Source organism: Paroedura picta, chromosome 5 (assembly GCF_049243985.1).
Source record: "Paroedura picta isolate Pp20150507F chromosome 5, Ppicta_v3.0, whole genome shotgun sequence".
Taxonomy (NCBI): Eukaryota; Metazoa; Chordata; class Lepidosauria; order Squamata; family Gekkonidae; genus Paroedura; species Paroedura picta.
In genome coordinates this window covers 109966310-109980467 of record NC_135373.1, presented here as the reverse complement: position 1 = coordinate 109980467, position 14158 = coordinate 109966310, and the positions used below count along the sequence as shown (strand labels likewise).

The window sequence follows — 14158 nt, the reverse complement described above, 5'->3', positions numbered from 1 at the left end:
TCTCAGTGCTGTGATGAGCCCAAGGTTACGCAGCTGGTTGCATGTGGGGGAGGAGCGGGGAATCAAACCTGGCTCTCCAGATTAGAAGTCCGCACTCCTAACCACTACATGAAGATGGCTCTCTAACCTGTTGTGTGAAAGCCAAGTCTTTTCCATCCAGGGAAAGTAGACTCAATGCCTCTAATAATATCACCCTTCCCAAACTAGCATTACCCCTGTTGTCTAGGCTGGATTCATATTCAACTTGTCCATTGCTCAATCTTACCCACATGACCACAGTCTCAAAATTCCAATTTATAACCAAGAATGACTAATCTGGAGGTTGATAGAATGAAATATAGAACTGGATATCATAGAACCATAGAATCACAGAGTTGGAAGGGGCCATACAGGCCATCTAGTCCAACCCCCTGCTCAACACAGGATCAGCCCAAAGCATCCTAAAGCATCCTAAAGCATCAAAGAAAAGTGTGTATCCAACCTTTGCTTGAAGACTGCCAGTGAGGGGGAGCTCACCCCTTAGGCAGCCTATCTTATGTATATTGATAACAATATCCCCCAAAGTGCCAGAGAACATCCTTCGGCAGTCTTCATTTGATCCTGCTCCTCCAATGGAAACGCTTTATAGATGACCAGATCCAAAAGCTAAAACATCAGAAGGCTGTTCCAAGTAACGACAAATCCCAATTCCAGCCAAGAGCCAGCTGTGTCAAAGGTGGCTGAAAAGTCCAACAATATCAACATGAGTGACTGATCCTGTCCAACTTTAAATTAAGATCATCCATCGATGCAAGTAAAGCCGGCTTGATTCCAAATCCAGACCTGTAACCGGATTGAAACGGGTCAAGGGCAATTGGGTCATCCAGTAACCCCTCGGCAAAGATGTCAACACCTTTGTTGTGATGAAATTCGCTCGGGCATGGATCAAACTTTTAGCAGCAAATTTTACCTTCAGATAATGGGAATTTTTCAGTCCTTAGAAGAGAAGGGCTCTTTGAATGGATCACTGATCAAGATTGTTTAATTTATGCACTGTTGATTAGATTCAAGAAGGAGAGCTGGTTCAGCAAGCACTGCATTTGTAGCAAGGCTAGTTTCTTAAACAGTAGGACCATCCTCAAATTAAAGAGTGTTTAGTCAATAAGGCGGCCTGATACTGTACATTTATTTTCCAAAACCTCATTATAGGAATGTATAGCAGCTACCATGGAAAGGTAAGTAATTTTCTAAAGGCTACAATTCATTGAAAAGAAGGGGGGAAATCAATCTTTAAGATTTTCTTATTCACTACCTCTTAGAAGTGAAAAGGGGCAGACAAGGCATGCTTCAAGGCATACAATTCTGACAGAGAAAGCATCAAAAGAGGAGCATCTCAGAGTCAGCCTTGGGAAGATTTTAAAATCAATCTGCATTGGGCACCTTATATTTGTTCTTCTTTCAAAACTAGCCCTAAGCAGGCCTCTGTGAACTTCAGACGTATTATTTGTCCATGAAATATAACCACAGGGGAATCAAGTCCACACTACAGGACAAATGGAGTCTCTTTTTGTTGCTGGGGCACAAAGAAACTGGGCAAGGGGATGACTGAACAGGAAAGTTTGAAGATGGAGAGGAAGAGATACGCACATCCCTTCCCTAATGCCTTCATTTCAATGCATATAATCTCCCTTCATAATTCTATCATGCAGAGTGTGAACAATGGCCTTCTAAGATTACACATAGAAGAAGAAGAAAAAGAAGGAGGAGGATGAGTTGGTTCTTATATGTCGCTTTTCTCTATCCAAAGGAGGCTCAAAGTGGCTAACAGTTGCCTTCCCATTCCTCTCCCCACAACAGACACCCTGTGAGGTGGGTGAGGCTGAGAGAGCGCTGATATCACTGCTCGGTCAGAACAGTTTTATCAGTGCCGTGGCGAGCCCAAGGTCACCCAGCTGGCTGCATGTGGGGGAGTGCAGAATCAAACCCGGCATGCCAGATTAGAAGTCCGCACTCCTAACCACTACACCAAACTGGCTTGATCTGCTTTCAACAGTTATCTGATAAGCCGTTATTGGATTTTTTAATTATTATTTAAATTCATTTTAAGTAAATAAATATATTATTAAAACATGTATAGCATGCCTTTCCTAGAGTGGAAGGCCGCTTCCATCAACATACTTAAAATGTATTAAAGAACTTTTCTAGAATTCATAACTATACAGGGCCGGCTATTACCGAACAGGCTCTTTCACTCACTAGGCAGTCCTTATTCAGAGTTATTCTAGTCTAGCCCATTGATTGCTGATCAGCAGAAGAGCGCAGGCTGGAGAAACCCTGCACAGGATTGCAGCGCGAAGGTACAACATAGACTCATAGAATCATAGAATCATAGAGTTGGAAGGGGCCTCATGGGTCATCTAGTCCAACCCCCTGCAACAACAAAAGGCCCGTTGCCACAGGAGGCCAGCAGAGATGGGATCTGGGAGCACGTTCTCTGAAAAGTTGTTCTATGGCTGGGGGACAGGGCAAGTAAAAACCCGGCTACAGTCAAAGAAGGGAAACAAAATGCCAGACTAGACAGTTCTCAAAACACTGAGTTTGAGGACCCTGTTGTGCACAAAGGCACAAGAATGCAGAAAACTCTGGGTTTGCTTTTGCATACAATCATCATGCTCCTATGCAGTCATTCGTTGCTCAACCATTTCGCTGTCATTAAGCAGATGCTTTTAATGTCCTTGGCTTGATAGGAGCAGAGTGCTTGTGGCTTTGAGTCTCCATTTCAAAGTAGGCACATAAATGCTTTTATAAGTCCTGGAGTGGTTTAGGGATATTGATCAAACCATCGAACTAGTCCCTGGTCACAGAGGCACAGGTGGTAAATGGAACCCGAGAAGGGTTTGGGTAAAGGAAGAAAACAGCAAGAGCAGACAGGAAGGGGAGAAGGGAGAGGAAGATATTGGAGATGAAAGTCAGGCAGATCCATAAGGAAGTTGTTCATAAGCTGCCTGACACTCAATTAATAGATAAATGATGGAGTAATAAGATAATGCAAGGGTAAGCTCATCTAATAAGTCACTGACCACTGACAAGGATCATCATACCAGTGCCCAGGACACCCTATTAAAACATAATGTTTCCTCTGAAGTTTGGGAGCCGGAGGGTGCAGTGTCAGGTTTTAGCAACGATGAAATGAAATAAGCATATCACTCAGCCATGGTGGGACAGGAGGGAACATCACAGGCTTTCTTGACCTTGTGAGATGACATTTCAAAGGACTGATGGTGAATTTTGCTTTTGCAGTCACTGGGGCTGAGCCGACCAGGCACTCCTTCACAGCAAGTCCCACTGAAATGAGCACTTCACTGGCTATACAACAGCACTTTCCATTTGTCTTCATGATACAGAGCCTTGGATAGGGATGGGCATCAGCCTTTGTTTGTGATGAACTGCAGCATAGCCCCAAGCCTCCACAAACCTTTAAGGGGGTTTGTGGTGCCCAGGGAACAAAGATCGGAGGTTTAAACCCCTGCATTCTCCTCCCCATAAAAGCCACCCAAACAACGAGGCTGCCAGGAGCTTCCCAGCACTACATACCATTTAGCTCACACACACACACCCCTTCCCAAATTAAAGCTTGTTGCTGGTGGAGTCATGAGACTTAAGCCTGTGAACTAAGAAGCTCCTGATTCAACTCTTGCTCGACTCAAAACCACTATAATTTACCGCGCAAACATTATGCCCCAGAACTCAGAATAAATCTCACTACGAGTGGTAATTTATTTACGGAGACACACTATTTATGGCAGCAATTAAAATTTCAATACACTCCTTTGGATGATTTCATAACGCTGAAAGAGCCATTTTGAAGACATAGACAGACAGACAGGCAGACAGATAGTCTATAAGAACTGGCTTATTGCAATTTTATTTTTTTTCTGTTCATTGCGTGTGTCAAACTATCGTTGAGTCATATCTGGCCGCTGCCATGGATTCATAAAGCAATCTTGGGCATGAGCCTGCCTCAGGATTTGGAATAGCCAACCTGTGCCAATATCCGCCTTCATTTTACTTATTTATGCTCCCCGTGAAATTTCTAACTTACAGGCTTAGCCAGGCCACTGTTTTTGTAACCTTCTCCTCCACTACCTTTGTTCTATGACTTGTGGATACCAGAAGTAGACTGGGAGGGGGGAAGACAAGGACCTTAGAAAAGGGCTCTGCCTCCCAGTCCACCCTGGCCCCACCACTTCCAAAGAGGGAGGGAATGGCAACCAGGCCACCTAGCAAGCAAACTCTTTCCAAGCCGTGGGCAGTCTTCAGGTGTGCTTGATGCTGCATCCCCCAGACTGTATGAGCCTCAGGCATGCCTGCTACCCTTCTTCCTGGGCTGTGTATGCCTTGGGCATGTTGAGCATTGACTCACCCTGTCCATGTAGACCTCAGGTCTGCTGGTTATCAACTCCCTCAGGATGTACAGACCTTGTGTAGGCTGGGTGCCAAGTCTTCTGGGACAAATTGACCTTGAGCAGCCCAGTTGTAGTATTCCTTGGGCCTTTGGTAGACTAGGTTTCATCTCCTTGGGGCCATGTAGGTCAGGTGCCACTATCTCTTGCAGGCTTTCCCCCATTATGGATGAGAGTTCATCAGCCTACCAGGAAAAGTCCCAGTGGCTATAAAGACCAATTTGCCCTGGTGGCTCATAATTTTTCTGTGACTTTCTGGGAATGACTAATAGACTACAGAAGTTATTTAAAACAAAGCTAGAACACTTAAAACGTTTTTAAAAGCCATACATTTTATAAATATTATTATCGAGAACGTCTTCCACTAAGCAAGGCTCCAGATAATTTGGACCACCAATAATATCCCATCTATGTTGCAGATCAAAACTCAACTGGATGCAAGGGATCTTTTTCCTTAGAATCATAGAGTTGGAAGGGACCTCCAGGGTCATCTAGTCCTACCCCCTGCACAATGCAGGAACTCACAACCCAATTTCATGCCCAAGTGATGCCTCCACCAAAAATCTCCAGACTCCAGTCTGGCTTGAAGGAAATTCACCTACCTTCCCACAGCAACAATTAGCAATTCCCTGGGTATGCAAGGAAGGGCCACAAGAGACAAACACTGGCACATCCCTTCCTGCCCACCCACTCACAATCTGCCTAAGTTCATAAAATCAGCCTTGCTGTCAGGTGACTATCTAGCCTCTGCTTAAAAAAACTTCCAAAGAAGGAGAACCCACCACCTCCACTGAGGAACCACTCTGTCAAGAACTTCTTCCGGATGTTTAGCCAAAATTATTTTGAATTAATTTCACCCCATTGGTTCTGCCCCAACTCTCTGGGCCAACAGAAAACAACTCTGCTCCATCTGCTCTATGACAGCCCTTTAAGCATTTGAAGATGGTTATCACATCACCTCTTGTGGCGCAGAGTGGTAAGGCAGCCGTCTGGAAGCTTTGCCCATAAGGCTAGGAGTTCAATCCCAGCAGCCGGCTCAAGGTTGACTCAGCCTTCCATCCTTCCGAGGTCGGTAAAATGAGTACCCAGCTTGCTGCTGGGGGGTAAACGGTAATGACTGGGGAAGGCACTGGCAAACCACCCCGTATTGAGTCTGCCATGAAAACGCTAGAGGGCGTCACCCCAAGGGTCAGACATGACTCGGTGCTTGCACAGGGGATACCTTTACCTTTACCTTATCACATCACCTCTTAGTCACCTTCTCTCCAGGCTAAACAGACCAGGCTCCCTCAACTGTTCCTTGTTTATTCTGTTTACAGATAACGCCTGCATTTTCCTATTGTACATTGTCAAGCATCTTATCTAGCTGAAGTGCCACATGAAATAAACATCTAGCTCTCTTACTGGATGCAGATGTAAAAGACCTATGCTATAGGCTTGGCTGAGCTGAATAGGACAAATGTCCACTTGAAGTCACACAAGAATAACCCATGACCGCATCAGGAGCTGATTCTTTCCCACATTCAAAAAGAAAACTCTTTCAAACTTCATTTTCCAAGTGGCCCTGAGCTTCCACTTTTCTTTCATGGCCAAAAGCAATAAATATGGATTCTTACCTTCATCTTCTGAAGAAACTGGAGACCTGGGAATAAATGACAAAGGTCAATCAATCCTTTTATAAGATGAAAAGACAACACTGTTCATTGAAGCAGCAGGGATTCCTGCCAGAACATTAAGTACAGGAGAATTCAAATGAAGCTGAACATTCCCTCCAATTATATTACAGGCCGTAACTGGGGGCCAGCTTCCATTCGAGCATCATCGTGATCTCTTAAGACCATTGTGTCAGATCGAATCTTCTGAAACAACCATTGGGGTTCTAGAACACTGGAGGGAAGTTACGAATCTTCAGACCAACCTATATCCCAAGGGGTTTCTATGCAATAATTTAAGTATCAGACAATGGAAAAAAGCTGGAGTTGTGAAGGTTATCGCTGAAATGGCCTCACAGCAGGTGCCAGAACAGTACTATGATAATGACCAAGATGGGAGAAATAAGAGTTAGTTTCTCAGCTCACTTCCTTTTCATACAGGTTAGCCTTATGATGGCTCAACTCTTTCCTCCAAAACTGGGGATAGCGGGCAACTATTTGGGAAGAACAGTTGCACTGCTGATACTCCCTACTCCCTGGCATTATACCCCACTGAAATTACGCCCCTCTTCAGGTTCCACCTCCTGAATTTCAGATATTTCTCAAGCAGAGCTGGCAACCCTAGAAATCTTGGCCATCAAGATAGCAGTTCTTCCTGAAGGAAAATAGCTGGGTGCATCTCACTTGTTTCCAATGCTGCAGCTGACCTCTTGCACTAAGGTTATTGCCTCCTAACCTTCTCACTGACTTGGCTCCACGTAGAATAGTGGTGTGGAATCAAACCCAGTTCTCCACTCTTTAGCCACCACAACATTATTGTCAACATTATTGCTTTTAAAATAGGAGGATTTCATGGCAACTTTGTTGTATGCAATGGAAGAAGGGATTGTGTCTGAGCTTGGCTCTTCTGGCCCTTCTTCGCATGCCCAGGGAAATGCTAGGGGTCAGAAGGTGAATTTTCTCCAGATCAGACTGACCAGGGATTTTGGTTTTTTTTGGGGGGGGCATCATCTGGACATGGAATTGGGGTCCTTGTGGGTGAGCAGGTAGTTGTGAGTTTCCTGCATTGTGCAAAGGGTAGGACTAGATGACCCTGGCGGTCCCTTCCAACTCTATGATTCTAGGATTCTAATAAGCACCATTGAAAGATATGCTGGTACCACTTCTCCATCCCTTTGCATTGCCTTGCCCAGCCCCTCTGGGTTCCTATCTCTTTCATGTGCTACCTCACGCTGAATCCTGCTACCCCAGAATTTGGACTGCTGCCTCTGTCTCCTCAACTCTGGAGGCCACCTAGGATCATGCAGCGGCCACCCAGACCTCTTCCACCACCCAAATTCTCTCGATCTCAACTCAATCCCCCCAAAAGTCAATCTCTATCTTACATGGAACTCTAATAAGTTAGAAAATGAAAGAACTGCTTTGCTCTAGTGGGCCAAAGATGCATTTACAAGCAAGTGCTAATGCAGTCCCAAATCTTTTTTTTCTCCACCAGCTTTCTTTCAGCCAAGCCCAACATGCTTTAGCCCACTGGTAGTCAAACTGCAGGCCCTCCAGATATCCATGGACTACAATTCCCATGAGCCCCTGCCAGCAAATGCCGCAGTTTGACTACCCCTGCTTTAGCCCATCCATCACACAGATGCTTGTGACTGTTGGCTGTTTCCTTGAATTTGTCTAATCTTTCCTTTCAGGACATCTAAGTTACCATTACAGGTGGAAACGAGCTCTATCAGGTTCATTAGGCATCTCATGAAGATAACACACATAGGAGTGTTTGAGAGACAAGCATGGCTCCCAGTCTGAGATTTGGCAGTTCTAAAACCATCGCTTTGCCTCATCTATTGGCACCCCCTCTTTCAATGCAGCAGCATATATATATAACACAAGAGAACTTATAGAATCGCTGAAGTAAGACAGAGTCACACAGTAAAGGCAAAAACTCAGAAACAGAGAAGCATGCTGAGGTACTCCATCAGTTAATAGTTCCCTCTATCAATCATAAGCCATTGTTTGGAAGAGACTTTGTCAGGCCTTCCCTCGACACTTTCTGCTGCTTTGCTGCATGAGAGGACCAGAGGAAAGAGGCGGCATGTTATGAGTTATTAACCCGGCTTGCTTGTGAGAACAAGGTATCTCTGGGCTTCATGCCATGTTGCATCCATTGTAGCTGTACGTTGGCAACTTGCAACTACTAAAACTCAAAAATGGATGTATTAAGCTTGGCAGTCATGTGTCAGCATTCCCTTGGCATCTTTTAAGATGTCTTTATTACTTTGAAGATATCTCTATTATCATACCAGCATCTCTATAGCATTACTATCACAGCAAGACAGGTAGAGAGACAGGTTCTGTGGGGCAGGACTTGGAAATGAAATCTTGCAGTGCTCTAGTAGAAGAAAACAAATCTACCCTTGACTTAACATGGTATCTTATAACAAAACACAGAACTTCAAAATGCAACAAAACAATGTTCTCTATAGCATTACTATCACAGCAGGACAGGTAGAGAGAATCAACTTAGCATCTGAAAAGATCAGGACAAGTGGGGGAACTCCATGGTAAGTAACACTAAAAAAATCATAAAGTCGGCATGTCACCTCTGCTTATGGGTTCTGTGGGGCAGGACTTGGAAATGAAATCTTGCAGTGCTCTACTAGAAGAAAACAAATTTGCTCTTGACTTAACATGTTATCTTATAACATAACACATAACTTCAAAATGTAATAAAACAATGTTCTTTAACATCTAACTATGAAATTTTCCCTTTCATGGCTAACAGCTGGCCCAGGGAGGAGGACGAGTGGTAGCCGCAGCCCAGTACTGACTGATTCATGGTCTCTGGACTGGGGGTTGGGGATCACTGCTGTAAAGAACTCACAATCCAAACCACAAGCCTCCCCTCCTCTCCTTGTCTCCATTGGCAATTTGTACCCACCATCATCAAGGTGTTAAAGGTCAAGGTATCCCCTGTGCAAGCACCGAGTCATGTCTGACCCTTGGGGTGACACCCTCTAGCGTTTTCATGGCAGACTCAATACGGGGTGGTTTGCCAGTGCCTTTCCCAATCAAGGTGTTAAGAGCCCATAAATAAAACGGAGTTCTGCCAAGCAAGGCAGCCTCACCTTCTCCTTCACCTCTCTCCACCCTCAGCAGTCTCTCTAACCAGAGGCTCCACTCTCTTTCTGGCTCAAACCAATTACAGACCTAAGGGTTACATAGTTGTTTTTTAAACCCTATATTTCACTGCCCAAAGGACTCTCAAAGTGGCTTACAATCGCCTTCCCTTCCTCTCCCCACAACAGACACCCTATGGGGTAGGTGAGACTGAGAGTTCTGAGAGAGACTGCTCTGTGAGAACAGCTCTAACAGGACTGTGACTGGCCCAAAGCCATGCAGCTGGCCTTGGGCCTGGAGAATCAAAGCCAGCTTGCCAGATTAGAAGCCACTGCTCTTAATCACTAACCACTCTTGTTAGCACAAGGTGCCCCTGTCAGAGCCTACTCTAGAGATTCTACCCATGTTGCCATGAACATGTTTGATGGGCCAGATTTGCCTTGCTAAAAAGAAAAAAAGGCAATCACTAGATCTGTTCGGTTCACGCCAAACAGCCCTGCCAAACTGCTTTGCCTCGGGATTCCCCCAAACTGGACATGTACAAAGACTTTGCTGATTCAAACGGATCAGCGGCCATTAAGGACCGCTTAGCCAAACGCTGAAGGAGAAGATTGTATTGAAACCCAGCATTTATTGATGATAGATCATTCACAAGCCATATAAATCAAATTGCCTATTTAAACAACTGACTCCTGAGTGGAAGTTAAGTAGCTGGGGGGGGGGGGGGGGTAGAAAAATCAGGCTGCATGAGAACATGCTTGCACAAAAACAAAATTGTGCTGTGCAAGCACGTTCAGCGAGGGACAGCAAAACCACCCACTGGACAACCCCAAACAGATTATTTAACTTCTCAAATAATCACCAAAACATCAGGTTTCTGTCTACCGCTGGCAAATATTTATTGTCAAATTTAAAGCCCGACGCTCCCAGGCGAGCTGGCTTGTGGCAGGTGACATAGTAAAAGGCCCCAGAATAAAACCCCATAAAACAGTGTATAAAATGATCCCTCCCCAGCGGTGCAGTCCTGCATGGTTAGTCAATTGTGCTGTGCTGCATGGTTAGTAAGGAACAGTGAAACCACTCGCTGGTTGTCCAAAAAGAGATTGCCGAAGTATCGAAACGTTCACAAATGTTCAGGTCTCTGTTCTCAACTTGCAAATAGGATGCCAATGTTTAAGCCTCTTGACTCTATCTGTTTAATGTCCTGTTCAGTGTTCTCTGACTGGAGGTCTAGCAGCCGTTTGGAACTTGATTTGTAGCAAACAGAGAATGAAAGAGAAAAATAGGAAGTCACACTTTTGGTACCTGCACTAGGGGCCTGGCCAATGCAGAGGTTTCATGCTCTGGTCATAGGTTGGGGTCGTCGGGGACGTGTGTGTGTTTGTGTGTGAGCTGTGAATTTCCTGTGTTGTGTAGGGAGTTGGACGAGATGATTGTTGGGGTCCTTCCAAGCCCTATGTAGGGAAAAGCGGCATATAAGAACCAACTCTTCTTCTTCTTCTTCTTCTGGCTGACTAGTTAAAGATGTCCATTGTCCTTCCTCTCTTCACAGAGAGCTCTCAGATCCAAGTGTGCACAACCCATCATAAAATCAGAGTCCAGTGGCACCTTTAAGACCAACAAAGATTTATTCAAGACGTGAGCTTTCAAGTGCAAGCACCCTTTTGTCAGACTATGATCTTCTTCATCAGACTATGATCTGAATAAGGGTGCTTGCACTCGAAAGCTCACGCCTTGAATAAATCTTTGTTGGTCTTAAAGGTGCCACTGGACCCTGATTTTATTGTGCTACTTCAGACCGACACACTCATTTGAAACAACCCACCATAGTTCACTGGGCTAGACTCCAGCCTCAGACCTTGAGTGAGTGCCTGACAAAACCCGCGGCGAGTAGGTTAGAACCAAAAGCTCTGTTTTCCAAAAGGCCCTCCACGAAAGGCCGTTCCTGACCAAAGGAGTTTTAATCTTAGAGCAAAATCTTTTCCAGCCCGACACTTCCAGATGTTTTCGAGAACATCTTCTTAGCCTGCTGGAGGCTGGAAGGCTGAGAGAGACGGCAGGGCAGGAATGTATTTGCACAGGAGGGATTTGCAATGCGGAACTTGGTGGATGAGATATGAAGCCTCATGGAAATTCAGCCAGCCTCCTCCAGGCACATTCTAATTCCAGAAATTCCAGCAACTGGGTACATTATTCATAAAGACAAAAGCCTCCAGAGAAATGTCAAGCTGATGTAAAGCAGCTATTTTTACCAATAACCATGTAACTGAAACCCTCTGCTATTCAGACCGCTTTAAAGTGAGCCTGTTTTGAATGATTGTACATCCACTGAGTAATATTGCTCTCGTCTTCTTTGTTATGCCGTTCTGCCGGCTCGCTAATTTGCTTTGGGAGGATTTCTGCGAGGGAATCAGTCAAGGAAAAGAGAAAAGACTCACAGTGCCATCCCAAGCAGAGGGCCAGCCTTCTACGGCCGCTGACCTCAATGGCATTAGAAGAAGAAGAAGAAGAAGAAGAAGAAGAAGAAGAAGAAGAAGAAGAAGAAGAAGAAGAAGAAGAAGAAGAAGAAGAAGAAGAAGAGTTGGTTCTTATATGCCGCTTTTCCCTACCCAAAGGAGGCTCAAAGCGGCTTACAGACACCTTCCCATTCCTCTCCCCACAACAGACACCCTGTGAGGGAGGCTGAGAGAGCCCTGATATCACTGCCCGGTCAGAACAGTTTTATCAGTGCCGTGGCGAGCCCAAGGTCACCCAGCTGGTTGCATGTGGGGGAGCGCAGAATCGAACCTGGCATGCCAGATTAGAAGTCCGCACTCCTAACCACTACACCAAACTGGCTCTGTGCAGTTTGCAGCTCTGCTCAGGGCGGCATTTGGATTGGGGTGGGGAGAGGAGTGACTGTGCAACTGCATCTTAGTGCCCAAATGATACAGCACCACATCTACAAGTCAGTCCAGAGGACACCACCATTTTAATGGTGAACTCAGGGCATTTAAGATGCAGCAACCAGAAAAAAGGTATGAAGAGGCATACTTATGCCTCTTCACCATCCTAGTTTGGACTGCATACAAATGGTAGGCTCCAGGACTTGTCTTTGTAACAAACACTAGACAGAACCTACCCTAGGCTATAATAAACAATTTCACAATAAGGCCATATATACATTATTTAAATTCTGCCAAGAAGGATTGATCCTATTGGAGGACTTCACTAGCAAAAACATTAAGTTGAAAAACAACCACTGATGAAAACTCACTTGAAAACGGTTTTAATCTGGAGGCCGTTTTGGTTGTTCTATTAAAATAAGAGATAAGACACTTTTAGTTACATTTATTGTGAAATTGGGGAAGGCACTGGCAAACCACCCCGTATTGAGTCTGCCATGAAAACGCTAGAGGGCGTCACCCCAAGGGTCAGACATGACTCGGTGCTTGCACAGGGGATACCTTTACCTTTTTATTGTGAAATTGTTTATTATAGCCTAGGGTAGGTTCTTTCTTCTGTTATTATACTCATTTCGAACCGTCCTTTTTTCGTTCTGTAACAAACACTTTCAAAAGCCCTGGCAAACAGTAGACCTTGTAGTCCCTCCAAAAGATCTCCAAGGAAGGGCCCCTTGTGTCTTCCAAGAGTTCATTCCACAAAGCCAAGGCCATGATGGAAAAGGCCTGGGCTCCGGTCAGTGCCAGATGGGACACCCTGAGTGATGGTATAGCCCAGGGGTAGTCAACCTGTGGTCCTCCAGAAGTTTGTGGGCTCGTGGGAATTTTAGTCCATGGACATCTGGAGGACCACAGGTTGACTACCCCTGGTATAGCCAATAGATGGTCACAGTTGGTATACAGGGACATTCAAAAGGAGATTGTCCTTCAACTATGTGGGTCCAAAGCGATGAAGCACTCAGAAACAAACTAGCAACCAATGTAGCTGTTTCAAAATGGGCAATGTATGTCCCCAGCATCTAGCTCCTGACAACAAATGGGCTGCCACATTCTGGACCAGTTGTAGTTTCTGGGTTGACTTGAAGAGCAGCCCCATGTAGAGCATGTTGCTGTAATCTATCCATATGGTGAAGCATGGATCCCTGCAGACATATTGGCTGAGTCTTAGTAATGAGAGAGCAGGCAAATCAGATGCAGCTGATAGAAGACATTCCTGGCCACAAAGCTGGTCTGCTTTTCAATATCAAGGCAGGGACCATGAACATACCTCCCCCTCTCCACCCCATGGCCAGGAAGGAAACCAGACTGGTATGGGTCAAGAGCCAAAGTTTCCTCCAAGAAAACTAGGAGGTGGTCCACTGCGACCCACTCTACTACCTTCCCTAGAAACGCAAGATGCGAGACAGGGCGATCGCTGGAGGGGTCCTGCATGTCCAGAGATGTTTTTTTCAGCAGGGGGCAAACCACAGCTTCCTTAAGCCCCTTGGGGAACTCTCCAGATGTCAAGAAGAGGTTGATGATCTCCCTCAGGGGTTGCCCGATTTAAGCAACCAAGATGGACAGGGATCTAAGGAGCATGTGGTCATCCTCACTGACCCCAGTAACTTGTCCACTTCAGTTAAAGAGAGCTGCCTGAAGCCATCAAACACTAACCCCCTCAACGGCCACGGAGCTTCCAGTTCGATAACTGTATCAATTATTATATGTGTTAACTGCCATTTAATAAAAATAAATCTGCTTCTTGGGATATAACTCATACAGGTTCAGTATTTTTAAATTGTTTTTTCTCCATGCTCTCGTCTTAGGTTTCGAGTTTTCTACCCAAATTTTGATCCAAGGTAGAGAAGTTAAAAGGAGCAAGTGAAGTTCTAGCGCCATCTAGAGGACTTCCTATGAAACCTAGCAAAAGAAGAGGACGAAAAAGATGCAAGGCTTGAAACGGGACCGAATTAAGTAGATATTAGCAGATAACACAGTAATTTGTGCTCTGTTTCAAGAGGAATGA

At 45.1% G+C, this 14158-nt stretch overlaps 1 protein-coding gene across 7 annotated transcripts in view; it reads right to left on the bottom strand.

Moving 5' to 3' along the window:
- Nucleotides 1-14158, bottom strand: part of DGKI (diacylglycerol kinase iota) — a 267208-nt gene that overhangs the window by 32636 nt on the left and 220414 nt on the right. For all 7 annotated transcript variants that reach the window (XR_013231404.1, XM_077339877.1, XM_077339872.1 and 4 more), the window contains one exon: nt 6059-6084. Coding sequence is in view for 6 of the 7 variants with exons in the window: in XM_077339877.1 (XP_077195992.1) it covers nt 6059-6084 (26 nt within the window). In the remaining variant the exon portion in view is untranslated. The remainder of the gene's footprint in view (nt 1-6058; nt 6085-14158) is intronic.